Genomic DNA, 24,167 nt, shown 5'->3' with positions numbered 1-24,167 from the left:
TGAGTTTTTTACGATATGGAACTAAATCTACGGCCGTAAAAACACGGTTCAATGGAAAATAAATTTTTCATATTAATGTGTTATTTTTTATACCCGTCGGAGAAGGTTTCATGCAGCAGTTTAGTCATCCTGCATTGGCTCGGAGAGAACTAAGCAAGACAATGAAATAGACCGTCACTATTTTTGCAGTTTATTTACTGTGAAATTTGCTTTTTTAATATAGCACTTCCATTGATATAAGCAAAATCATTATCAAATCTATTCATCATATTACATGATCCCATAAACAACCTAAAGTCCATAGCTGAAAACTGTAGAGCATTTCTCATTTCTAAAATTTTTATAATCCAATTGCGGCCACTTCAGGCTGTGATGAGGGTGAATGGTTCGAAAAGAAAGTCAATCATTCTTTGACATGCTCTTACCCTCTAATTTGTTTCAGTTTCAATAGCAATTATACAATAACACAGAAGTAGATATTGGTGATTGAGTGCTACCTTGAGCTTCTAGGAAATTCTGGTTACACATTGGTCAAGAATTGTGTACGAGGGAATTTAGGAAATTTTCATTTATGACTATAAAGTTTCACTCTGCAATAGTGAATTAACATAAAAACAGATGGAGACACAAAAAGCAAAGAAACAAAGGAAAGAAAATAATAGCACAAGAAGACAAAAATTACTTGATCACATCATAGAATTGCCATCACCAAGTATTTGAGGTGCTTAAGCCACCAAAAAGAAGAAGAGAACTGCTGTCACATAATTACATAACTATCCAAATGATAAGACCAAGACTCAGGAGGTGATAAGAGCATTTTATGCGACGTGTATATGGTCAATCCATATATTAATCTTTGTTAATTTATTCTATTTTCTCCTTATTTATTTACTTTTGTGTTTATTAGGTTTTTCGGAGCAAATATACAAAAAGGAGATAATATGGAGGAAAGATGTGCAAATAAAGAAAGAAAAGCTTGAAGTCTTGGCCATAGCAAGTGACCTTGATGAATCGAAGAGCCTAATCTGTGGAGATGACGCAGCAAATTAAGGAAATATTCAGAAAATATTGATGTTGATATGACAAATTCTCATTGGACAAAAGTGTGGAGAATCCTAAATCAAATAGAGAATCAAGAAGTTGCCTTTCTCTTTAGCTTGTTTTTGTTTTTCTTTCTATGAGAAACTAACTCTCTAGTTAGGGGTTGTTGAAGCCCCAAATCATGATTGTAAACTTGTTATGACTTTCAGTTAGTTTTGTTTATCTATTGGATGAGAACCTAATTTCTATCTTCACATTGATGATTCCTTTGCATGTTTTCTTTGGTGCGCAACTTAGATTGCATGTTTAGGATTCTATTGCTAAGAATGATCATTGTCTGTGCCTTACTTCGAGGGCTTCGAGGGTTCCGTTGAGAGTTCTAGAGTAGTAAATTGTCTATAAGGCAAGTGATTAGGTTTCTAGGTTAATTGAGACGCGTCGTACTCAAGATGCCTTGTGATGTCTCGTTTTTCTATTGCGTAATGATTTCTTTGTGTTAAATCTAGAGTTGTGTCAACCTAGGTTGCATTTTAGAAAATAGATTAGGTGTAGAGCGCCTCTCACCTAGCATACAACTAAGGAAAAACAATAGGTTAATTCAGGCGTTGGGTTAACTTGAGCATCTTCATCCATAGATAAATGAAATTAGGTTGAACATGATTAGTTTACTTGATTGATTGGTGGTGGATGCAATTCCTCTAACTTGTTTTATCTTTGATTTTCAAAACCCTGAATCAAGTCTTTTTATTTTCGGAGTCATTTAGTGTTTCGTTTTTATTTAATTAGTTCGTCAACCAAAACACCTTCAAAAATTATCAAACTTTGTCTGTAGTTAGTTTATCATGTCTAGAGTCTGTCTGTAAACTTTCGTGACATTTAGAGTAGTTTAGAGTTGTCTGCCAGTCAGATCTTTATAGCTGGACAGTTTAGGTTTATTTTGTTTTGAGCCTTTAGATTAGTGATCTAATCACATCTCTTGCGGGAACGATCCCTACTTACCTATACTATTTTTGACATTCTTGTAGGGTTAAATTATAGGCATTTTTCTGCATCTATTTAGGTGTATAGAAATAGCCTATCAGGAGGCCAACTCAATAAACTTGAACAAGACTCATCTCCCACCGATCACACTACAACATTTCCAAAGGGGACTCGGTTTTATTTAGTTTGAAAACAAATATCAAGAACAGTTCTAAGTAATAAACTTGGTTAAACTAGACCATGCCTTGATTCCATGATTCAACCAATTTAACTAATGCGACATTAGATGTTCCGCCTTCACTCACCGCAGCATTTGCTTCACTTCTCAGAACCTCAATCTTCTTCCTGATTGACTCTCCTTCCTCCGAGTTCATCAACTCTCTAACTCGATTCTCAACCTCATTTGCACTCACAAACCCGCTTTTTGATTCGTTCACCGGCAGAGCAATCTTTATTTCCTCAACCAAAACAACCCTATTTAATCTCTGCTCTGCATAGAGTGGCCAAGCCAACATTGGCACCCCAGCACACACCGCCTCCAAAATTGAGTTCCACCCACAGTGACACACAAATCCGCCTACTGAATCATGATTCAGAACTTCTACTTGTGGCGCCCATGACTTCACCACAAGACCCCTATCCTTGGTTCTATCCAAAAAACCATCTGGAAGCAAATAATCCAAATCCGGATCCACTTGGCCTGCAATAGCCACGCTTTGATTATGAGAAGGTGGATTACGAACAACCCACAAGAACCTTTGGCCACTCCTCTCTAACCCCACAGCTATCTCCTCCAACTGCTCCTTTGTAAACAATCCTAAGCTTCCAAAACAAAGGAAGACCACACTTCCACTTGGCTGTGAATCCAGCCACGTCAAACACTCAGGCACATCAGCCCGGCCTCCACCTCTTTGAGAAATGATTAACGGTCCTATGCAGTAGATGGGCGGCATGGTAATATCATCAGGCAAGCATAGTCCATCTGATAGTGCTCTGATAGTTCTAGGTTCAAGTGATTCAAAAGTGTTTATGATAATCCCAGCTGATCTGGTCGAGTGGGTTGAGTTATCTAGGAAGCATTCATAAGCCTTGTCATTGCGTTCAAGAAATGGTTTCGGCATATCTAAGGAATGTACTGGTGGTACTCCTGGAATACAGATAAGGGTGTCAAGGTCTTTAAGGCTCTTGTCAGTGTTTTTGTGAATAGTAGGAAGGTAAAGGAAGGAGGCTAGGAACCCTGCACCAGATGTTAAGTAAAAGTAACCTGGGATGTTCAGATCAGTAGCAACAGAAAGTCCGAGACCGCAGAAGAAGTCCATGATAAAAGCTTGGACAGTGAAGCTGTTGGAGATGGAAAGGAGGGCTTGGTGGACGTGAGGGTTGTTGAGGCGGAGAACTTCAAAGGTTAGGGTTTCATGGTTGCGTGTGCCGGAAGTGATAGAGGGAGGGAGAGAGACAGTGGGGAGGCGGTGAAAGATGATGGAGGATGTAGTGGCAGACACAGAGGCAATGTATGGGGCGGTATCATCGGCTCTGTAAGGTGGGGTGGCAAGGATTATGTGGATGCTTAGTGAAGGATGGTGAGTAAGTATGAGTTTGCCTAACTCTACCATAGAAACCAAGTGGCCTATAGGTGGTGATGGGTATAAAACTATAGCCTGAATAGCATCCATAGCTCTATTCTGTCTTTGCTGGTGGCCGATGAATTACACCTCTTTCTTTGAAGCATAACCAGTATAAATGAGGGTGTTATAACTTGTTTTGATGTCTATGATGAACCTGTCTCCATCAGGGTACCATCTAAGGTCGGTCCACATGTTTATGCAATACATGGACCATAAAATTTCAAAACGGGAAGTAAAGTTTACGGTAGGTCCGGGTTAGTGTGCTGTGTTTTCTTGAAAACCATGGAGATTGCAGGACCACGTTATAATGAACATAACAGGCAAACTTATCCTAAACGATTACAACATTATCGTTGCATTTCTGCAGCTTCTGCAAAGCTAATACGACATTGTTAGGAAAAACATGACACCTAGCAGAAGAAAATTGACAAGAGAAAGACTTTGAAAACAGAGAAGATTAAGGTAATAACTCTTGTATATTTGCTTAATGTACGTGTTCATCAGTTCATATACAGTAGGATGCTATTTATACAACAATTGATGAAGACCTAGCTACTACTAGACAATAGATCACATGTGCTATCCGAAGGAGTTGTCTAATGTACAATAGATCATATAGCAACAAAACTGGTTTCTTGTACAATTCAGTGCACGAGTTGTCTCCTCTAGGCTAGTGCATGTGGTGATCATCTTGCTGTGAGATTGTAGTGTTATTACTAGCAACCAACTGTTTTACTATATCCGGTACCGCTTGTCATTTCCAGTAGTATACCAACATATGCTTCTATATTACACCGAACAAACTTATCGGAGCAAATATGGATATTACATGCCACAATACACCTAACGACACCAGTGATAACATCAGAGCATTTCTCACTGTAAAATTCTAAAAACCAAGCCGGGAACTAAATTAGTAATTTTTTTTTTTATACAATACTAAATTAGTAATTTCGTCTTTTCAAAATGAAGTAACAGACACGGTACTTTGACATGCTCTTTCGCCTTTTTTTTATGTGCTTCGCCTTTTTTAGAAGCAAGCAACTACACATTGGGTACAAAATTTAGCATCCAAAGTTTTTCATTTCAATTTTTCACCTAATTTGACAGTACTATACACAGTAACTTAGCATAGGTATTACAGATGATGATAAAGGAAGCTAACGTTCAAACCAGAAGGGGTTTGCGTGAATCTAAAGTTGGACTCATTGCTCCCAAGTCCCAACACTGAAAATAACAGCAGCCTTGACCAGGCAACTGGGGCACCACCTAGGTTCCGTTTCTCCACACTCCGCCAAAAAGATAATTATTTTCAAGATCAGCAAGGAGGAAAAAATTGGCAGCAGAAGAAGATTGAGGAGGAGACTTCATACACAGTGGGGTCCATCTTGACAGTGAGCTGACATCTTGTTTCCGTTGTTCTCCGGCACAGTCGCCGGCGGCAGCGATTTGCTTATCTTTGCTTATTTTCTCTCTTTTTTCAACGAAGCAGCTAACGCGAACCAAAGATGGGTTTTTTTTAAAACCAAAACATAGAATACTGGACATGTCACATATACTTGGATTTTGGACCGGGCCTCACTAACCGAGAATTCAAGTTCTTCGGCAACCTCAGTGCCTCTGGAAGAGTTTTTTCTACTCGGTGTTGAATGCCCCATAAATTCAGGCACAGACCGGTGGTTCAATTCAGTATGAAAACCTTCGCGTACTGTTTCTATAATTCTTTTTTTCACTCATCAGAAGAAGGTTTCACAAAGCAGTTTAGACCATCCATGCATACGCTCACAAGCAGAACTAAGCAAGACAAAGATTCAGATCACCAAGACATTCAGGAACATAGAGGTACTATTAGACACTTGAAACTTGTTCCAGATGAGTTCGGCTTTGAGAGTACCGAGTACATAACAAAACACGAAAGACAAAACGCAAAAACCAACCTAGGTGACCATCGGCAAAAGAATAGACACTAACTGAAAAAGAAAAAACTAAACAGCGTCCACCAAAACAAAAGGCACTCCAAATAGGTTACATCACTGTCCAACTTGAGTAAGAGCTTAGTACTCCCATTTCTTCATCTCCATACCATCAGGGGCACTTCCCTCGACCTTCTTGTTGCCCACTTCTTTCCAATTTGTAGAAAGCACCGTCCCATTTGACTCCACCTGGTACAGTTTGAAAACACATATTAGGATGCAATTTTGTTGGTTTCAAATTTTCAAGGCAACCTTCAAATCATTACTAGTACTTCCACCAGATTATAGTTTCTATTGTGGTATCAAACACTAGAAAGGAGTGTCTTACAAAAGATATTTTCATGGCAACCTTCAAATCACAACTAAAAATTTTACAACAATGAAGAGTTTCCATTTCGGTATCAAACACTAGAAAGGAGTGTCTTACAAAAGATTTTCTCATGGCCCTTCTTGTGTCCTCATCAGCATCCTTGTATATGTCTTGGAAAAATTTGTTCAAAGCTGCATCGCCATCAAGCTTCTCATCTTTCTCCTGGAAGCAGAGCACACAGAATATTTACCCAAATCAATTAGGTTAAGAGACAAATGGAAAATCAACTAGGATAAAAAGCAAACCTCCTTCTTCACGTCGGCTTCAAGCTTGTCCCAATCTACCCGCTTTGGTTTGGAGGATGGGTAAGATGGCCTTTGGGCTCCAATAACTGTGAGCAGTTACATCTAATTAGCACCAATTTTACATAAAATTGGAACCGATAATGAGTGGACCACAAAAAACATGGCCACTGGTTATAGGAATATTAATGTACCTGAGGCATTGACCTTTAGAGGAAAAGGGTTATCCTTGCTGAACTCAAGAGATGTCCACTGTATGGCTTCAGCTTTGGCCAGGCGAATTTCAACCTTGGTAGACAAAACATCAAATCTGCACTTTTCAGGAATGATCTGTTTCCAAAAAACAAAATCCCAAGGATTAATTTCTCATCCAAAAGTGTAAGGCTATGCCTTTCCTAATGCATATATAAACCTAGCAAATGGCTGAAGGGTATAACAGTTGCTTAGGCTAGAGTAAAGGCAAAGGATACTTTGTGCCACTCATTTCTTACATAAAATGGAGAAAACAAGAAAGGGTACTCTAGAGAATTCTCTATATATACATGACATCGTTAACAAAGAAGATTCTTCAGCACCATAAATAGATGCAATACCTTCCCAAACAGGCGAGGCTGAAAATGATATGTATCTTCACCAGGAACATCAATGCTGACACTTAACTGCAAACAGCCAACACAAGTAAATCATGCAGGCATAAAACTTGTACAAAGAGACCCGAAAAAAAAAATTAATTTAGGCATGTAGTGTTCAGAAAATAATAGGCAAGAAGCATACTATTTGTTCACCAAATTCAACAGCAACATCTTTGGCTGGTATGCCCTTTGCAAATATAGTCAAAACCACTTCATCAGGCGTCTGGTAGAATTCATGCCTGAAATACAAACCATGAATCTGAGTGACCAGGGTTCTAATCTAACTAAATTCAAAACATCATAATGCACAATCCAGAACAACCTAGAAAACAAAAATTTGATATTGCCAATACAATAATTGGTGATCATTCTGCTGTAATGACTGACCTGTATTTTGGTTTGACAGGTGCTACTGTCACCTGATCGGAAGGCAGGTTCACAGGCTCAACATCTTTTGCGGCTGTAACACTCTCTGTAGTGGTTGTTTCCATTGGTTGCTTTGGTAGCTCGTTATTTTCCTCTGATTGGACAAGAAACAGTACTCCATAAGACAAAAGGAACGTAACTTACAAATCAAAGAGTTATTTCCTACATTACCAAAACCAAATTAACAGAACAGAGCTAACTATCTTATAGAGAAAAGCTTGTCGCAAACTAACAGCGCACCTGCTATGAGCTCATCACACTCTTTTATCAGTTTAGCGAATCTAGGTTCCTCTGGAGCCAGAGAAGCACCAAGTTCCAATGCTGCCTTTGCAGTCTGATATTCCTCGAGCTCCAGGCAGGCAATTCTTGTAACACAAACAAAAAGAGAAAGCCATCACTAACTACATAAACAGCACAAGTCAAGGCCACGACATCGAAAACGGCATGTATCAAATTCAGAACTTTTCTAGCAGACAGCCGATACATGCAGTACTTAATTTCCATTTCCATGTAAACACTGACCAATACTTAACAGTTTAACACAATTCAATGATGCAACATAACAAACAGAGACGAACTTTTTATAGACTGTTCTAATTAGCATTTACAAGCAATCCAATCACCACTACAAGCAATTCTAGCAAAGAGCCAATAAATGCAGTACTTAATTTCCACTTCCATGTAAGTGCTGACCAATACTTAAAAAACAATTTAACACAATTCAATGGCGCAACGTAATCAATAGAGACGATCCTTTTATAGACTGTTCTAGTTCACAGTTACAAGCAATCCAATCACCACTACGAACACGAAATAGCAATCCGTAATCAGAGTCTAAAACTTCAAACCGAAACCTTCAGAATCCACATTATAAACAGCAAGAAACACTGGAATCATAAGTCTGCGTAGCACAGAGTACTCACCCCTTGCGCAAGTAGGCCTTGTACAAAGACTCGTCCAATTCAATCGCCTTGTTCGCATCCGCAACTGCCTCTGAACCAAAAACCCCAAACCGGTCAGCTCACATAAATAAATAAAAATAAAAAAACGCAATTCAATTCCTTCAATTTCAGGTCTCAGAAACGAAACAAGAAGACGACGACGAAGAAGAAAAGTCGTCGGAAATTGCAGAAGAGAGAGAGAGAAGGGGTTGTTTACCTGTGAAATTTTTGGCCTTGATGTTGGCCTGAGCGCGGTCGGAGTAGAGCTCGGGGTTGTTGGGATCGACGGCGATGGCCTGGGTGTAGAGGTCAACGGCGAGCTCGAAGTGGTCGTCCATGAAGGCCTCCTTGACCTGCTTTTCGAGATCGGAAGCCATGGAAGACTTTGGGAGATGGAGGAAGTAGAAGGGTCTAGAAAGTATAGAGAGAGAGAGACTGATTGACTGACTTGTGGTGGTGTGATGGTGGCAATAGAGAGTAAATATATTTGCTAATCATAAGACTCAGTAGGGAAAAGACTTGGATAATTCTTCGAATTTTCGTAATCTTTGGGCTTTCCCGGTATCTGATGTTGGACTTCAGCCCGGCCCGCTTTTGAACTAGTTTCTTTAATATAATATGTTAATTTGTCCCATTTCCTTGTTATTACTCAGTGTTGTGCCATTCATTGCTCTGGTGATTTCATATTATATGAGTCTTTTACAACTTGATAGTGTCTTATCAGACCTTTTCATTATAGTCACATTCATCTATGGTTAGATTATTTATCTACTTTGTCAATTGTCGGTAAATGATTGAATCGCACTTAAATGTTTATTGTAAGTACGTTTTACACTTGACTCGCATTTTTATCTTTTCATTCGGGAAAAAAATACTTGGGATGTGTTATGAAACGTTGTTACGGTCGTATCCGTTAAGGTTTGGGATAACAGACTATTTACGTTTGTGCATGGCCCTTTTTAATGATTTTGTGCAACTTCTTTTCTTGAGATATATGCTAAAGAACTATTCGTTTTTTTTTTTTTTGAAATAGTGGTTAATTAAACGTCTGTTGTTGCTTTGTAATTATATATGCTTTATAGAGAAACTTAACGTTTGGAGGAAGGCAAGTTCCTTATCCTTTTCTTCGATCCTTCCATGTTTCTACTTTGATATATTCCACAAAAGCGTTAGTGTACGTGCAAGAATGAAAATGCACCAAGAGCAATAATTAAAAATACCCCTAGATAGCAAGATAGAGATAGCTAGCTTCCTACGGAGCGTCCATTTATTAATTAGATGGTATCTATAGGTTTCAATGAAAATGAATGCAGGTACATTATGTTTGATTAGTCTTAGGATTTTGCTTTAAATCTTTTGTTTATGGCTCATTTATGGCATAACTCAGTTGTCCGGGTGAGTCATAGTTGTAATGTCTCCTACTATTCACTTTGAATGGATTTACATCCCCTTTGCTAAAAAAAAGAAATTGCCATGAGAAACTACTGTAGTGATTTTACAACCATTACTAGCCGTATATATACGTATAAATATCAGATTTGCTCACCTAAGGGACAGTTTTAAGAGACTGTGAGGGACAAATGTATTTCAATCACATGTATTAAATATAAAAGCAGAAATTATAACAACTTAAAACTGTGCATTTGTTTTCAGTCGTCAGATTCACTTGTCTCTCACAGTCCCTTAAAAACTGTCCCTTTCGGTGAGCAGGTCTTGTATAAATATATAGGAAAAATAGCTAAATTACTCATGACTTTTTTTTATAGCTGCCGATTTACACTTCTGAAATATTTAATTTTGATTATTTACACCTCACTTTTTTAATTGTTGCCGATTTACACTCTACCGTTAATATTTAGACTTTCCATTAAATATTTCCGTCAATTTAACCTCAAGTGCTGAGCATTTTCGTCATTCCAATTGTTGCCAAAGAAAAAAAATTTAAGACATACTGTTATGAATGTCAACATCGGATAAGAGTTATTGTTATTTACTATTTTACTTTAACCTTTGCGTTGCACTTGGAACGCATCGTTTCATTTAGTGGTTCTTTTGGGTAGTCCTCGTAGAAGAATCTTGGGTTGTATTGGTCACCTGTGTGGTGGTGACACGTGTCGGTCATGGCAACGTTTAGTTTTTTTTTTGGTCTGAACGTTTAGCTATATAGGTCGTTATACAGCAACGTTTAGCTATATAGGTCGTTATCTTGTAGAGAAATGCATCGAAGATAATACAAATTTTACTTGCTGTTGCTTAGCCTCTCATTTTCTCTTTAGCTTTATCTGTGATTTCCAGTAGTTAGGGCCAAAACCCTAACACATACCTTAAGGGAGAGGTAGAGAATTTTTTTTTTCTTGTTCTTTTCGAGAGAAATCAAAAGGAAAAAAGCACAAAGAGAGGATGTGTTCATCATAGAGAGTATTGAACCAAGACTGAGTGAATCTCTAAATTTGGAAACGATGAGGTCAAGCTAAGGAATAGTGCACTACTAGAATTTTGTTCATATACATCAGTCCAGAACCGATGTGAAACAAAAATTCGACCGATGTCTTAGTGGGTGTAGAGAAAGATCAAAAAAATCAGACATCGATCGCCAACCGATGTCCACGACAACAACGCACATCGCTTCCGAAACATAAATCGATGTATAAACCAGTGCACAATGAAACATAAATCGATGTATAAACCAGTGCACTGGTTTTGAGTACATTGGTTCTATGGACACAATTCGATTTAAAGATAATCATAAGACATCGATTTTCATTTTGATACTGATTTTTAATCTGTCAACTGACTTCGTTTTCCTTGGCATGCAATCCAAGGGATCTATAAGATTGATCTTTTACATATATGATCCTGAATATCGATCTGTTGTGCGTACTTGAGGCAATCTCATCAAACACACATTTCAAACAAACCAACAGAATTGAAGAGGGCAGTGCATCGCATTGAATTTAAAAAAACTAGAACATGAAATTCATCACTCATACGGATCCAAATTCAAGAAGCACAAATGAATTCCGAAATCTCAAATACAAACTCTAAATCGTACCATCCATGTTGTAGATCATCATTGGCAATATGGAAATCAAAGTACACATATGTACCCTATTCATATTCATCAGTAGCAACTTTTGGCTCTTCGTGTCGTTGAAACCAAGTGTACGTTGTATTTCCTATGGTATCTCCAAGATTGCTTCTTCAACTCTTTGGCAGCCAAATATTGCTGGTAATTAAGTGTTCTGCAGGCAATAATAGACTTGATCACAGTTCATATTGATTGCACTGTAGGACCATATGATACATTGCATGTCAACGAAGTGATATAATTTACCTGCTGATAATAAAAAAAATTATTGTTCACAATTGAATGACAAAATAGAATTAAGTAAACAATCCAATCCGACAGAAGAGGGCGTCAACTAAATGCACTGCAGCCAACTGCAGAAAATCAAGAAGCCAACCAAATGAAGAGCAGAAGGCACATCAATTATTCATGGTCATGGTGAATGGTCAAAGCAACAATATCACAAAAGAAGAATATAATCATACCCTGAGGTTTAACTTCTTTATGAGTTTCATGATAATATTCTTGGCGTTGGAGTAAAGAAAGAATAGTTCCATATTTGGCTAGGAAAATAAAAAAGAAGATAGTGATCTGCAGTAACATTGATAGGCAGCAGAATGCTATTGTCAATTTTACCACTACCCAGGGGACAAACTAGAAGAATGCTAACATGGCTAGCATTCTTCTAGTTTGATCAGTTTGTGTGTGTAGTGAAGTTGTCAACTTAGGAACTAAGACTTAATGTTTCTCTCTAGCTAAGCTAGCAAGCTATATATACTGAATCTAAAAGTATAAGGAAAAATGTGTTGGCAATTGAGATACGGAAGTAAGGAATATGAAAAAAAGAGAGCAATCACAGTAATAGTGTAGTAGAAGAAATGTTCAAAATAGTATAAATGTGTGTGAACAAATAGTCGGTGGCTTGTGGTGGGATGCAAAAGACACATGGGCCAAAGTGACATGGTCTTGAAAATGAACCCTTTAAAGTTTAATTAACAGGTGTTGAGAGTCCTTATAATTTAGACAACATACACACAGAGTTAACTAATCACTCTTTGTAATAATCCCCTGTTATGTTCTTCAAATGAACCATATAATGGTACCAAACAAAATCAACATCTTTTTACATTCCGTTTTCTCAGATAATTTCAGACTCAAAATTCAAAGCACTAACAATAAAGATTTACCATTTTTCGAGTTTCCTGAAGATTTGGGATTGACACTGGGGTTCTCATTCTGACTCCCGATTGCATGACCACTCTCATCACCTTCCTCATCATCTGAACCCTGCAAACACTGCAAAACAAGAAACAACAATTAAAAGAACAATCCTTACTTCACAGAACCAAAACCAAAACCAAAAACCAAACCAAAAACCTTACTTCACAATTAAAAAAATAAAACAAAACCAAACCAGAAACCTTACGTCACATTTTCACAATTAAAAGAACAATCCTTCCACTTACTTTTGGATCATCATTGCCCTGGAAATTGCCGTGGAAAGTATTGAAGTTCTCTTTCAGACCCTCTTCCTATTACACCACCAAACCCAAAATCAGTTCCACATTTCCCAGAAAATGTATAACAAAAAATCAACATATCAAATCTGAATCTTCATAAACAGTAAAAAATCAAATACCTTTAGCTCCTGTAAAGCATTAGGGATTGCCCCAAACCCTTTCCAACTATACTGGTTCCTAGCCTTTTGTAATAGAACCTGTAAAATCAAATCACCCAAGTCAAAAACCCTCAATTTGGGGCAAAATTAAAGAAAATCAACCTCCTTTACATCTCAAATCTGCATCCAGACCAACCTTGTTTAGCTATTGCATTCGTCTAGTTCATTAGACAAGAGAGAAAAGCACATACGAGAGAGAGAGAGGGAGGAGTGATTATAATCGATGCTATAATTTGAGGACTGATTCCAAGCTGGAACAAGGACATTTTAAGCTCTGCTGTAAAATCACCGAGCTCACACTACAAGAAATCTGGGCTTTTACCGCCTAAAATTTACGGCGTGCATATTATGTGCGCCGTAATTGATACTAATTCACGGCGTGCATTAGATGCACGCCGTAAAAGACTTATCTAAGCTGGTCTTTCACGGCATGCGTTTAATATGTGCCAAAGCACGCCATAAAAGACTTCCCTAGTTGGTCTTTCACGGCATGCTTTTAATATGTTCCAAAACACGCCATAAAAGACTTCCGTAATTGGTCTTTGTTGCTTTACATTTACGGCATTCTTTTGGAGTGTGCCGTAAATAAGTGCCACACAAATTTTGAGATCCCGCCTACTTTATTTTGGCTAAATTCTAATCTCCCACTCAATCGACCTCTTACTAAAAAATTCACGCTTCACAAAACAAACGCCAGACCCAAACCCTGACACTATCACCAATCCCTTCCTCTCTCATCTCTCTCCCCCTTCTTCTCTTAATCCTTGTTCAAACTAATCCAATCATCCAGCTATCTGGGTGAATACCTCTCTCTCATATCTCCCAAACTGAATTGGGGTTTCTTTCAGATCTGAGGTGAATCGACAAGAAATTCTGGTTTTGCGTTTGGCTCCAAACTAAATTGGGGTTTCTCATCTCACCTACTTGGATTCCGCCGAAGTGGACATAGCCTTGCAGCGATCATCATACACGGTAACCCTTTATTCTTCGACATTCAGTTCCTCGATTTCTAGAGTTTCTCTAGTTTTCCAATATTGACCCTTTTTCCGGCTCTTGTGCTTCTTCTTCGGGATCGGCTATCCACATCGTCTACACTGAGAGGCCGCAGCAAAATGATGAGGAGCCTGAGCTATCACATCCGAACTTTAGCCTCCGTCCTTGGCAGGTCTGCTGCAAATCTCTCTCTCTCTCTCTCTCTCTCTGCTGCGAAATCAATTTGCTTAATATTGATTTTGAAATATACATACAGTGAAAAGGCTGCCAAGGCGGCTCTGGTTTACAGTTACAGGATGGCTGCCAGTGGATTCTCTGCTAAGCTCACTCAACCGGTCGCAAAAAATCTCGAGTACGCCTTTCTCTCTCTTTGCCCGTTCATCTTCGTGATTCCGATCTATACTTTTCTGATATGAATATTGTCTTGATTTTGTTTCATAGAGTGTCATTATTTGCCTTACTATATGATGACTTCATGTAAAATTAAAGTGCAGTAATCAAATTTATGTTAAGGACCAATAGCATTAGATCGTATCAGGATGCCTGTCGCTTCCTGATATCATCTATCATATAGCAAATCTTCTGAACCTAGTTGTCTCTGAATGTATCATATAGCAAGTTCAATTACCATATAATCTGTCATGATTTGGCGCGATGATGACTGGGATTAAGTTAGTTTGGGAATTTGGGAGTGCAGAGACAAATGGTCCTTGCACAACTGAGAACGACAACTAATCTATGCAAAAACGGTATGTGATCTTGCTCACTGCATTTCCTGTTGTGTGAACAATTTCCCCTCCTATTCTGAAGATTGTCTATTTCTCTCTGAAAGTGTTTGTTTGGCATTTCCAGGGATTTACCACTTGAATTTTTCTCCTTTTCCTTCTCTGGTTGTAAACACACATGATCTTTCTCTTTGAAACTTTCTTTACTTTTTTTTGACAAGTATTTGAGGAGCTTCTTTTCACATTCACCATATCATTGTTTTTTACTTTTTTTGGATAAGAATGCCCGCACCTTATTGTTTGATCATCTGAAGGATTTTGCTAGTACTGGATATCTCTAATTGATGTTGTTGGTTGTTTTCTGTTTTCTTCTTTGCCTGAACTTTCTGTTAAATACACTTTCTTCTTTCCACTTTCTGTTAAATACAGGGACTGGAGAAGAATCTCATCACAAAATCATTTACTCGTGCATGTATTTGCTTCACTTGCAGATGATGTAAAATTTGACAACATACCACATGAGCAGATGGCTTTAGTTCAACAATTCATTTGACCAGCTTTACTTATTCAACCCTTTGCCGAAAGCATGGATAGATGAATGGCTGCAGTACGTTGTTGTGATCATGGATCATGGATCATGGCGCGGCAGAGAGATCATGGATCTTTGGGATCAGATTTGCACAAATCTTCGAACCAGGTAATGGAAACACTTTATTTCTTAATGGACATTGATTTATCCTTCTTTTCTGTTTGCTAATCTAAATTAAATTGTTATTTTGGCAGTTACTATCAAAGAGCTTGATTACTACACATATCCAATGATCAACAATAGACTCATTGTGATATGAACTATAAGCCTCCCTCTATAAAGATTGTCAGCAATACAAACCATAAAAACACAGGCAAAGTATATGGGCAAAGTTTCTTGATGCGAGTTAGAATCCGGTACCATGGGAACGGAAGCTGATGTTCCAGAAGCTATACGTATCGCGGTATGCTATCCTTGAATCGATATATTACTCCAAGTCAAATAGTTTTTCATGTCATTTTTCTGTGTACCAGGTGATAGTTAGTAGGATCAAGTGATGTTATAGTATGTGTGAAGTTTTTGTCTTATGATCAGTTTAGTATAGGATCATTTGATCTGCTGATTCTACTCTAATATGAACTCCTATTTGATATTAGGGAGATGCATATTATGAAGAGCAAGTGGGAGTAGTGATTCACCAAATGTTTCAGCAGTTCCATGTGCTTGGAGAAGGGTAAATCCAAACTTGTACTACATTTCAGTTGCTCATTTTTTTGCATTTATTGGTAGTTAAAATCTATAAAAATTGAATATGAACTTTAGTTTATTGAATGTGAACTTGTTACTACATAAGATCTTTGAATCTGATATAGTTGAAATACTTGTTCACCATTTTTTCTTTACAGGATGAGCTTGTTGCTAGCTTTACCTTCAACCCTTTGCTGAAAGCATGGATAAATGAATGACTTCAGTGGTGTGATACTAAGTCTTACAGATTTGATTTTGTACTCGTCTTATCTAGTTAAGTGTAAGAGATATATGTAGTGGCATCTGTTAGGGATGAAAATTTTATGAAGTGTTTCTTTTACATTCAGCTTCTTATATATATGATATGAGGGTAATACGAATATGACATTTGAGCAATATAAATTTTTTTTTTTGTTTGAAAAGACCTCATTTACGGCGCGCATAGTGCGCCTTAAATAGGAATTTAGTCACTCTTTTATGGCGTGCAGGAGTATGCCTTAAATAGGAGGTCTTTTACGGCGTGCAATGTAGGCCGTAAATGACCTCAGTCACATTTGTGGAACCACTTTTACGGCGCGTTAACTGTTCTTTTATGACGCATTTTTGCGCGCCGTAAAAGACATGTGGTCTTTTACGGCGCGAGCTTTTACAGCGTGCTTTTGTGCGCCGTAAATAGGCTTTTACGGCGCACATGGTGGGCCGTAAAAGACCAATTTTGGTGTAATGTCATCTGCAAATAAACAACATGGATGACCCTATAACAGACTTAACATCAAACCCAACTCACTCTTATGAAAGGGACAGAAGGAATAACTTAGCAATAAGAAGTAGTAAACATGTATGAATATAAGATATCAAAAATCAAAGTCTAACTATACTATGAGCATCAATTACTCACCAACTGATCCCGCGACAAAGCTGAGATAATCTTGAGGTATCAACCTTCTATCAAACCCAGGCAGAGGAATGAAATAACCAACACAACTAATCACAATTGATCAGTACTGCTATCACAAACAACCTCCTCCGAATCTCACTCTTAAAGAATGCAGTCTTCTTCAGGGAACGCAGGTATCCCCAAATCTCCACCCATCTATAATTAAAACCCTAAAATTGAAAACCCCCAAAATTCTCAGGACCCAAACAGAAAACAAAGAATTCAGTTGTAGTGACTCACCATTAATGCGATTAATTCATATTAAAACCTGTTGTAGAGGATGAGTTGCCAGATTGAAATCTTCCGAGATCTTAGAGAGCTCGAGAGCTAGAGAGAGAGAGAGAGAGAGAGAGCTTGCGGGTACAAGTGATAGCGACGGCGAGGTGGTGGAGGAGGTTAATGAGAGAGAGAGAGAGAGATATAGTAGCGGGAGTGAGCGGAAAGGAAGGCGATGGTGGCCGTGGAAAGAGGGATGGAGAGGAAGGAGGAGAGAGAGAGCTTGCGGGTACAGGTGATAGCGCCGGCGAGGTGGTGGAGGAGGTTAATGAGAGAGAGAGAGATACTAGAGGGAGTGAGCGGAGAGGAAGGCGATGGTGGCCATGGAGAGAGGGATGGAGAGGAAAGAGGGGAGGGATAGGGTTTCGGGCAAGAGTGAGAGAGAGAACGATGAAAGTGAGCGAAGGTAAAAGTAGGAAAAATAACAAAGTGTGTGGGGAATGAAAATTTTGCTCCCGCGTTCCCGAAAGTTTTTAACTTAGTCTTTCCGCCTTTTTCAAAATTTTGGAATCAAAATATAGACATCAGTCAACAGTAACAACCGATGTTAAGTATGTAAATAGAAATCGGGTTTTCAGAAACCGATGTTAGAATATTTTACATCACGTGCAATCTCAACTGATTTAAATGACGTGATGTCTATGAGCATAATTCTAGTAATGGTGGAAACCTTCCAAACTACTGTAAGTGACTAACCACTAGATTTTTTATTGACTTCGAGTTCTAATAATTTTAAATTAGGGATTTCTGGGAAACAATGGATTCACGCATTTTAGGGCTCTTCAACCTAGATGTATATCCGTACTTAAAAAAAACCTAGATGTATATAGTCAGGATCCTAATTAGGAGAAGATCCCCATGTTTAATTAGGAAACAATCTCAATCCTGATTTGTTTGGGTTACTAGTTGTAAAAAAATCTCTACATATACATGAGTCATGTCACTAAGGCCCCTTTTGTCCAAGACCTTGATCTCTTTCAACTGGGGAAAGAATCTATTCTGACTTTTGCAATAGATATATACTTGTTGTTGTGCAGCTTTGTCCATGGAGGCGATGGTGAACCAGCGCGAACCTAAATCAGTTTTTGTTATGGTGATGAGTTTTAATGCCCAAGTTATGGTGATGAGTTTTAATGCCCAATACCCTGGTGCGCTATATGAGATATATAGAACTTGAGAAAGTTGAGAAACATGAGTACGAAGATTCTGTGGGCGGAAATGGTGTTGACCGTACCCATTTACTCTGCCACTACTTGACCCTGTATTGGAGTTCTTCAATGAGAGGTGGAAGATCCCAAAGCTCTGTATATTTCATGGTGCGAGGTTTAGCTCCAGGATATACATTTTAGTAAATGAAATCAAGTGGCCTTATCGGTCGCCCTTCAGACCCACTGGTGCATTTTTCATTGACACAAATGACATAGATTCTGATGCTCAGCAGATCTCTCCGCCCAAAACACCCAAGACATGGTCTGCAGTTATATCTACATATGGAATGCTTTATTATCTTGCAGAACCAACATGCTTCCCATACATTGATGAGCATTCATTTGAGCGATATGATCCCACAAACGATTCTTGAGAGTCGTTGCCCCCGTATCCAGATTATTATTTGGATCTGGTCGAAACGCAGATATCCGGTCATGCCGTTCTTTATGGTTATATATTAATTTCAATGATTAGTGAGAAGGGATGTCAGATGGTGGCTTTTCATATTGGCACAGAAACATGGCATAAAGTCAAGCTTAGTAAATCTATGGAAGCTTTGCATGATGGTTTCTGGAAAAGGGTTGTGGTTATAGATAATGTTATCTATGCCCTATCATCTAGTTTCGGTGAGATTTTAGCATTCTCTTTTTGGTGGGATTCGAAGGATAACTGTGAGATTACCTCACGTCGTCATTATATTGGTCCCCGGGTCTCTTTGTATGTAAAAGCTCGGGCGTATCCGCCATCCAGATTACATGGGGTGAGGACTCAGAATTTGGTTCATATGGGGAGGCGGGACTTTTGCCTTTTGCAGACGGCTCTGAACAGGGATTCTCGATCTCGAGCATCAATATATTTGTGTCACCACATTTCGAATTGTTGGTGAAGGACAAGATATGTATATCAAGACTCTACGTTCATCTGTTTTTCGAGTAGCCATCGACAGCCGTGGAAAATTTGATGTTGATTTCAGCTTCACACCGTATGCTCCTTCACTCTTGTTTTCCTTAAGACCCCTGAAATCTTAATAGATTGGGATTATTTCTGCAGATAACTCATTTGTATCGTATTTTATTTATATGATGATTGAACCTGAAGAAGAAGAGTACTGTGTGACTGCATTTGCTAAAAGTGAAAGCCCGTGTGCTTCTGAAGATGAAGACTTCTTTTCCTTCCGAACTGGAACTGTCAAGCTGGGATTGAAATGTAATTGAACCAGTAGAAGAAGAGTACTATGACCTTTCAATCGTATAAGAAAAGATTGTTTGGCTGAATAATTAATTGTATTGAATCGTGCAACATATATACAAGTCACCTACTGTATCTTTGTGGTTCTCCAACAAGTTAGGAGACCAGTAAGGAAAGAAAGCTATTGCAATTACAATTGGAATCAAATGCTATACAGACTATCCTAACGAATCAAAAACTTAATACAATATATTCTTGCATATCAAGACAATCCCAATTCAACATGCAAGATTTACTTTCCAACACTCCCCCTTAAGTTGGAGAGTGTATATCAATAACTCCCAACTTGCACATGAGCTGCTTGAACTTTTCTTTTCCCAAAGCTTTTGTAAACACATCTGCTAATTGTTGTGAAGAAATCACAAATCGTGTAACAATTTCACCTTTAACAATTTTGTCCCGAATAAAATGACAATCTATTTCAATATGCCTACACTATGCCAAAAAACGAATCAGACGACAGTTTTTCACTGTCGTCTGATAGTGAAAATTGCTGTTGTTAATACTCCTGCCATCTGTTGCAGGTATCAGACGACATCGTGAAACTGTTGTCTGAATCCAATTTAGACAAGCGCTAGCATTAATATGCATGTTGTCTGAATACCAAAAAGGACGACATACGACTGTGTAGAGTCCGTTGTGCAAGTGATATTAAGTCGGCAGCAATCTCATGGAAAGTAACTTTTGAAGCAAAGTTTGACAAGATCAGTTGTGTAGAAACTGTTGTCCTTTTAAATGTTCTACATCATTTTTTTGAGATAACGCTGTTGTCTGACTTGAAGCAAAACAACAGAAGTTTGTAGAAAGCATTGTGTGTTTGGGTTTGATACTACAGAACATGATACTTTATTGTTGTGTCTTTTTTCGTTGGGCAATTGAAAGTGTTTGAAAAATATTGTAGTTAAATTGTTCATACAACAGTTTTTGAATTCCATTTTATGATGTTCCATTGTTAGACAACAATTTCTATTTGGAATGAAATGGCATAAGAGAGTCACAAGACATATATTACTAAAACCAATTGACTAACACATTCAAAAACACATCCATTGATTGAACATTCAAAACCAGTTCATTACATCATCATCCCAACATCAACATACTAATCCTACCTAAACATAAAGGCCAAAAACATCAAGGCCAGAAACATATTGTACTTGTCCATTTCCTTCTCTCCATCAACTTCCTCTATACAGTTCCTTCCTCTTCCTTCTCAGCAACAAGATATGCAGAGTAGAACTCAATACCAAACTGACCAATCATGCTAACAATAGCTCTAGCAACCTAGACTTCCATGATTTTTGCCATCACTTCACACATGTCCCTGCACAACAATAGTGGATGACTGTACAAACTATAATAGGCCAGACTGAGCAGAAATCTAACCAAAAGCAAGACTATGAAAATTAGTTTACAACTGTTAGTTGCATCCAACAATATTCTTGGTGAAGGGTTATTCCATTTTTCATTTTCCAAATCAATAACCAAAAGGCATTGTTTTAGATAAATTTATGGTTACACAAATTGAAAACAAAAAATGAAATGAAATTAAGATTGTAAAAAGCAAACCTTGAGGCAAAAAAGCATTCATTTTGGCGTAGGATCTGTGTAATCAAACAGTACTTTTTACCAGGGTGCAGCTAAGAGAACTTCTGATGCTACCTTTTCCTCCTCAAAGCAAGCCAATAGATCATCGGAAAAGAATATAATACACCTATAATAGTATGATTAGTTAACGATAGATAAAAGATAGAACATAATCAAAACTAACCCTACCTAAACAGAACTCATAAGAAACAAAAACATTATCCCATTATGTGTCATTTACAAGTCAATGTGCAGTAGCATGCCAGACCAAGATAGTACCCTCATCTTCCTCATGGGTTCGAACTAGACCCTCAAATTTCATTGGAAACCTTAGCATTCTCGGCCTCCATGGAGCTAAGCTCCTGCTCAAAACGTCCCATATATGCTTCTAAAAATTGAACCAATCACATTAAGCAGCAAGTAAAAGCACCAAATGTCACAAACCCACATCTGTCCAGTAAAGCAAAAACTAATCTGCTTGTAGTGAACTTACCAAAATCTTGATCCCCTAACAGACCAACGTCAGAGCAATCAGATACTACCCTTTCAACTCTACTCTGCAACATGCACAATGAGAGAAACATGTAATGAAAATTTCAAAATTCAACCAAAAGAGTGGGGGTAAATTCAAAATTACCCGAAGAAATACTGCGCTGTCGTTAAGTAAATCATGAGAATCTGCAGTAGGTGATTCGGAATCATCGTCCCGGCCGCATCACTCGAGAATCTCTTCTAGGTCAAGCACTCGCGATGATCCAGACCAGCCTTCTGTGGCTGTTGAAGCCCCATTAACAGGGGGTCCAGGACCTTTGGAAGCTTCCAGTAGAGCTTGTAGTTCAGCTTGTCTTTCATACAACCTCTCTTGTTGGTCAAGCAATACTTTGATTTGGTCTGAAGAATAAAAAATGTGGAATAAGCATAAATTACAGCCATTTGAATATATAGGAAAAACATGGTAGAGCATTGTATTTCATTCATGAAAAGTCCTACTCAAGTGAACTGAAACTCAAATAGAAAAGAAAACTGCCTCTTGTATAGGCAGCAACCAAAACCTTAATAGGACTTGATTCATTCACTGCCTCTTTCTTTACTACTGAGCATTCTAATTTGTTGGCAATGAGTTTCTGAAGGTCTTTGAATTTAGAACTCTGAATCCCTCTAGATCCAGCAAAAATAAAGCAATCAAGACCTTAAAAGCTCTCCTAAAATAAAGAAAGTACAATATAAAGACTTTCTAGAAACAAAGAGGCAGTCAGGTAGATAGGTAAATAGGTAGGAACCTATTCCTCAATTCCTTCAGTGCAGCCTCTGCAGTTCATGAAAGAGATACCCAGCTTTTTTACCATCCAAAAACGCAAATAGGTAATTTACCATCCAAAACCCAGCTTTGCATCTCCACGAAAAGCCATCCCAATACACCCCTAAACTCTCTTTCTCTACAATCCAATATGTGAGCTTTAATCCGAGAACTGGTTTAATGAGGAAAAAAAAAATATATATATATATAATTGAACAATCTATATATATATATATATATATATATATATATATATATATATATATATATATTAGTTTTTCTGCTGGAGAAAGAAAATCAATGCATTCATATGAATAAAGAAGAAGATAAAAACAAGAATGACTAATTCCATAACAACAATGAAGAAAAGGATTCATCCACCGTAAATCTAAAATTGCCCTCTATAATCCAAGAAGAAGATAAAACCCATAGCTTAGAAACCATTGTGTATTTTCTGTTTATTTCTAGTACAACATCAGTTCCATATATGATGTTCAACTAACACCAATCAACTCAAATTAACAAAACTCAGGCAGGTAGGAAGCCATGAAATGTGTTTGGTCAAAGAACAAAGAAAACAACAAAGAGATCCAAAATTTGATGCTTCACTCCTAAATAACTGCAAACAATATGAAAAACGTAAAAGGGCATGACTTACATTCAGACCATAGACATTAAGAGAGAAATTGGATACTTTTGCATATAAAGCAGCAGCACGATCACAAGTGATAAAGAAGCCTGCCACGACCGGGGGTAAAGAATACAGCCCTTTCTTCTTCACCGACCTCTGACCCACACACAATTCAGATACTATTAACAAACAAGAAAAGAGAGAGAGATCGAACTGACGTTGAGAGGAAGATATATAACGTGTCTTTCCCTTCTTGGACTTGAGGGCTGAGGACGACATGGATTTATTGTCGGTTGTAATTTACCAAATACACCCATCTGAGTAAAGGCCTGTGAAGAAGTTCAAGCTCAGCAGCTGTAAAACTCGGAACGATGAAACCCCAAAATAAAATTCCCAGGAGGAGCGAAAGAAACCCCAAAATCAAATTAGTACATAAAATTCGAAAGAAACCCCAAAATCTACAACAGGAGCGATGAAACCCCAAAATCAAAAGAAACCCCAAAATCAAAATTAGAAAGAAACCATAATTTGGTTTGACCCATTACCTAGAAAAACCATAAAAATTGATTTTCGATCTGTTTCTGTAATTGATGACCGGAGTTGATGGTTTTGTGATTCAGGAGATGGAGAAGCCGCTAAGGAGAGAGATCGGAGATCTGAAAACGGAGGTTGTGAGGGAGCATCTGAGGAGCAAGAGGATCAGGCTCTGTGGATTGATGGAGCTCTTTCTTGAGGTTGCGGTGCTTTTCGTTCTTTGCGGTTTCTTGTTCACGATCAATAAATGGGTGGTTTCTTGAAGGTCTGGCGTTTATGTGTGTATGAGAGAGAGAGAGAGAGAGAGCGTTGGGGAGCTGGGCCTCCGAAAGAAGAGAGAGAGGTTGAGTCTGAACATCTATTTTTTCTTTCCCAAAATAAAACGATTAGTTTTGTGAAAAGCCAGGAGTTTAAATTTTGGTCAAAAAATGGGCGGGCAAAGTAGAAACAGGGAGTCAAAAAATTTGAGTTTTGGCCA

The 24,167-nt window shown here is 38.1% G+C and overlaps 2 protein-coding genes and 3 long non-coding RNA genes across 14 annotated transcripts; 1 reads left to right on the top strand and 4 right to left on the bottom strand.

The window, feature by feature from the left end:
• Positions 1-2,132: 2,132 nt before the first annotated feature.
• Positions 2,133-3,773, bottom strand: LOC133714548 (UDP-glycosyltransferase 88A1-like). The gene has a single exon (XM_062140682.1). The coding sequence runs from the start codon at positions 3,693-3,695 to the stop codon at positions 2,256-2,258; it is 1,440 nt and encodes a 479-aa protein (XP_061996666.1). The 5' UTR covers positions 3,696-3,773; the 3' UTR covers positions 2,133-2,255.
• A 1,701-nt stretch (positions 3,774-5,474) lies between these two features.
• LOC133714549 (protein SGT1 homolog B) lies at positions 5,475-8,699 on the bottom strand. The gene is made up of 10 exons (XM_062140683.1): positions 8,449-8,699; positions 8,214-8,283; positions 7,531-7,655; positions 7,252-7,384; positions 7,007-7,103; positions 6,826-6,891; positions 6,427-6,562; positions 6,236-6,321; positions 6,048-6,152; positions 5,475-5,809 (listed from the first exon to the last, which is right to left on the bottom strand). The coding sequence occupies exons 1-10, from the start codon at positions 8,606-8,608 to the stop codon at positions 5,702-5,704; spliced, it is 1,086 nt and encodes a 361-aa protein (XP_061996667.1). The 5' UTR covers positions 8,609-8,699; the 3' UTR covers positions 5,475-5,701.
• A 3,741-nt stretch (positions 8,700-12,440) lies between these two features.
• LOC133714342 (uncharacterized) lies at positions 12,441-13,267 on the bottom strand. The gene is made up of 4 exons (XR_009848603.1): positions 13,113-13,267; positions 12,938-13,015; positions 12,765-12,830; positions 12,441-12,594 (listed from the first exon to the last, which is right to left on the bottom strand). It is a non-coding gene; the product is annotated as an uncharacterized LOC133714342 (long non-coding RNA).
• Positions 13,268-13,660: 393 nt separating this feature from the next.
• Positions 13,661-16,345, top strand: LOC133713349 (uncharacterized). 2 transcript variants are annotated; one of them, XR_009847943.1, is made up of 6 exons: positions 13,661-14,141; positions 14,226-14,321; positions 15,124-15,391; positions 15,478-15,686; positions 15,880-15,956; positions 16,129-16,345. It is a non-coding gene; the product is annotated as an uncharacterized LOC133713349 (long non-coding RNA). The 2 variants fall into 2 exon arrangements; XR_009847942.1 differs by having other exon boundaries at positions 13,663-14,141; positions 15,186-15,391; positions 16,129-16,344.
• A 4,321-nt stretch (positions 16,346-20,666) lies between these two features.
• On the bottom strand, positions 20,667-24,074 carry LOC133717589 (uncharacterized). 9 transcript variants are annotated; one of them, XR_009849782.1, is made up of 7 exons: positions 23,701-24,074; positions 23,183-23,509; positions 21,865-22,663; positions 21,721-21,784; positions 21,469-21,615; positions 21,210-21,354; positions 20,667-20,964 (listed from the first exon to the last, which is right to left on the bottom strand). It is a non-coding gene; the product is annotated as an uncharacterized LOC133717589 (long non-coding RNA). The 9 variants fall into 9 exon arrangements; XR_009849779.1 differs by having other exon boundaries at positions 21,507-21,615; positions 23,701-24,073; XR_009849781.1 differs by having other exon boundaries at positions 21,210-21,615; positions 21,865-22,118; positions 22,599-22,696; positions 23,701-24,072.
• Between the last annotated feature and the right edge of the window lie 93 nt (positions 24,075-24,167).

The sequence above is a fragment of the Rosa rugosa genome, chromosome 6 (genome assembly GCF_958449725.1).
Source record: "Rosa rugosa chromosome 6, drRosRugo1.1, whole genome shotgun sequence".
Classification (NCBI taxonomy): domain Eukaryota; kingdom Viridiplantae; phylum Streptophyta; class Magnoliopsida; order Rosales; family Rosaceae; genus Rosa; species Rosa rugosa.
This window is presented reverse-complemented; position numbering and strand designations above follow the sequence as displayed.